At 44.2% G+C, this 1313-nt stretch overlaps 1 protein-coding gene across 1 annotated transcript; it reads left to right on the top strand.

The window, feature by feature from the left end:
- Positions 1-440: 440 nt before the first annotated feature.
- On the top strand, positions 441-1149 carry Pmar_PMAR025048 (hypothetical protein; the record flags this gene model as incomplete). The annotated part of the gene is made up of 1 exon (XM_002778544.1): positions 441-1149. A coding segment is annotated over one exon (709 nt), but the record flags the coding sequence as incomplete, so codon positions are not given.
- Positions 1150-1313: the final 164 nt, after the last annotated feature.

Genomic DNA, 1313 nt, shown 5'->3' with positions numbered 1-1313 from the left:
TGTGTGTGTGTCTCCAGTCTCCATAATTGTGTCCTAGCGTCAAGCTAGTGGACTCCGGTTCATAATTAATTTATTGCTGTGGTTGTTATTGTTGCGGTTATTCCCGACAACATTGAAGTTGCGTAAAGCTCTATTGTGGTATCTACTTGGTCATCAAGTTTATCACTAAGAACCTTTGTATACTTCGACGGTTGAGAGTCTTGAGTTGTATTATAACCGTCATATTCTACCGGGATCTAAACTGACCAATGTCAACGACGCCAGTTTTGCCATCTCAAACTGTTGATGATGAACAGCTTCTACGTTTAGCTGAGAGGGTAGCTGCTCTCAGACTAAATAGTGATGTGGGTAGTCTAAGAGACCTTCCGATTCAAGGACGAACTCAGTCATGCTTCTCATTTATCAGAAGTATTTTTTCTAATCGTAGTCATGTAACTACGATGCCTCATCGAGCAGTTGTACGTCCTCTTGGAACGACTCAGAGTGATCCTGGTGTGGTAGAGAAGAAGCTTCAATCAGTTGGTTTCCTCGATTCTCTACCTAATGACGATCTTTTTGGTAGTGCTATTCATGATCAAATTGATGGTTTGAAGAATGATTTCGGTGTCTCAGCGGTTGATCTAGAACGTATTCATGATGCTTCTTTCAAGCGGGCTAAGGACAGTCAACTACCCTCTGGTGGTGCTTACATGGGTCATGTTGATAGTAGGTCGATAGATATGTTTCTCCAAGCGGTTAAGCGTGCTCCCGGTTGGTCTGTTGGTGTGATGCCGGAACTATTTCAAGCTTATTATTTGGAGTTCTGTCTTGATGCCTCGGTTCGTGGAGTTATTACTGGCATTGTCGATAAGGAGTTGAAGGAGCGAGGTCTCAAGGGTTATTATGCCCTCAGTGCTCGTGCGGCGTGTATTGAGTCTGCTCTGAGAGCGAGATTTGAGTCTATTAATTCTCACCGTATCCTGGCCGATCGATGGGAGAGCTTACGGTGGAATATTGCTGATGATTTTGAGAAGTTTTATCTTGAATTTCAAGAGGTACGAGACTCTTACTCTCGTCAACGCCAGCAAGAACTTCAAGGCGCGGATGTTGTAGAACGACTCTTTGGTGCTCTGACGAAGGAGTTGGCTGATCGGCTTATCAGACAGTATGGTGGGAGCCCTTCGGAGAAGCAAATATTAGAGTTTTGCCGCCGTGAGAATATGATACTGACACGTAATCGTGCCTTGAAGAATGGTTCGGCACGCAGTGGTACAAAACCTAATGTCAATTCTGTTCGAATTGAGGATGAGTTGATATCGAGGAGCGTTGTGATA

The sequence above is a fragment of the Perkinsus marinus genome (assembly GCF_000006405.1).
Source record: "Perkinsus marinus ATCC 50983 genomic scaffold scf_1104296948800, whole genome shotgun sequence".
Classification (NCBI taxonomy): Eukaryota; Perkinsozoa; order Perkinsida; family Perkinsidae; genus Perkinsus; species Perkinsus marinus.
Note: the sequence above shows the minus strand (reverse complement) of the source record. Positions and strands in the feature narration are given on the sequence as shown.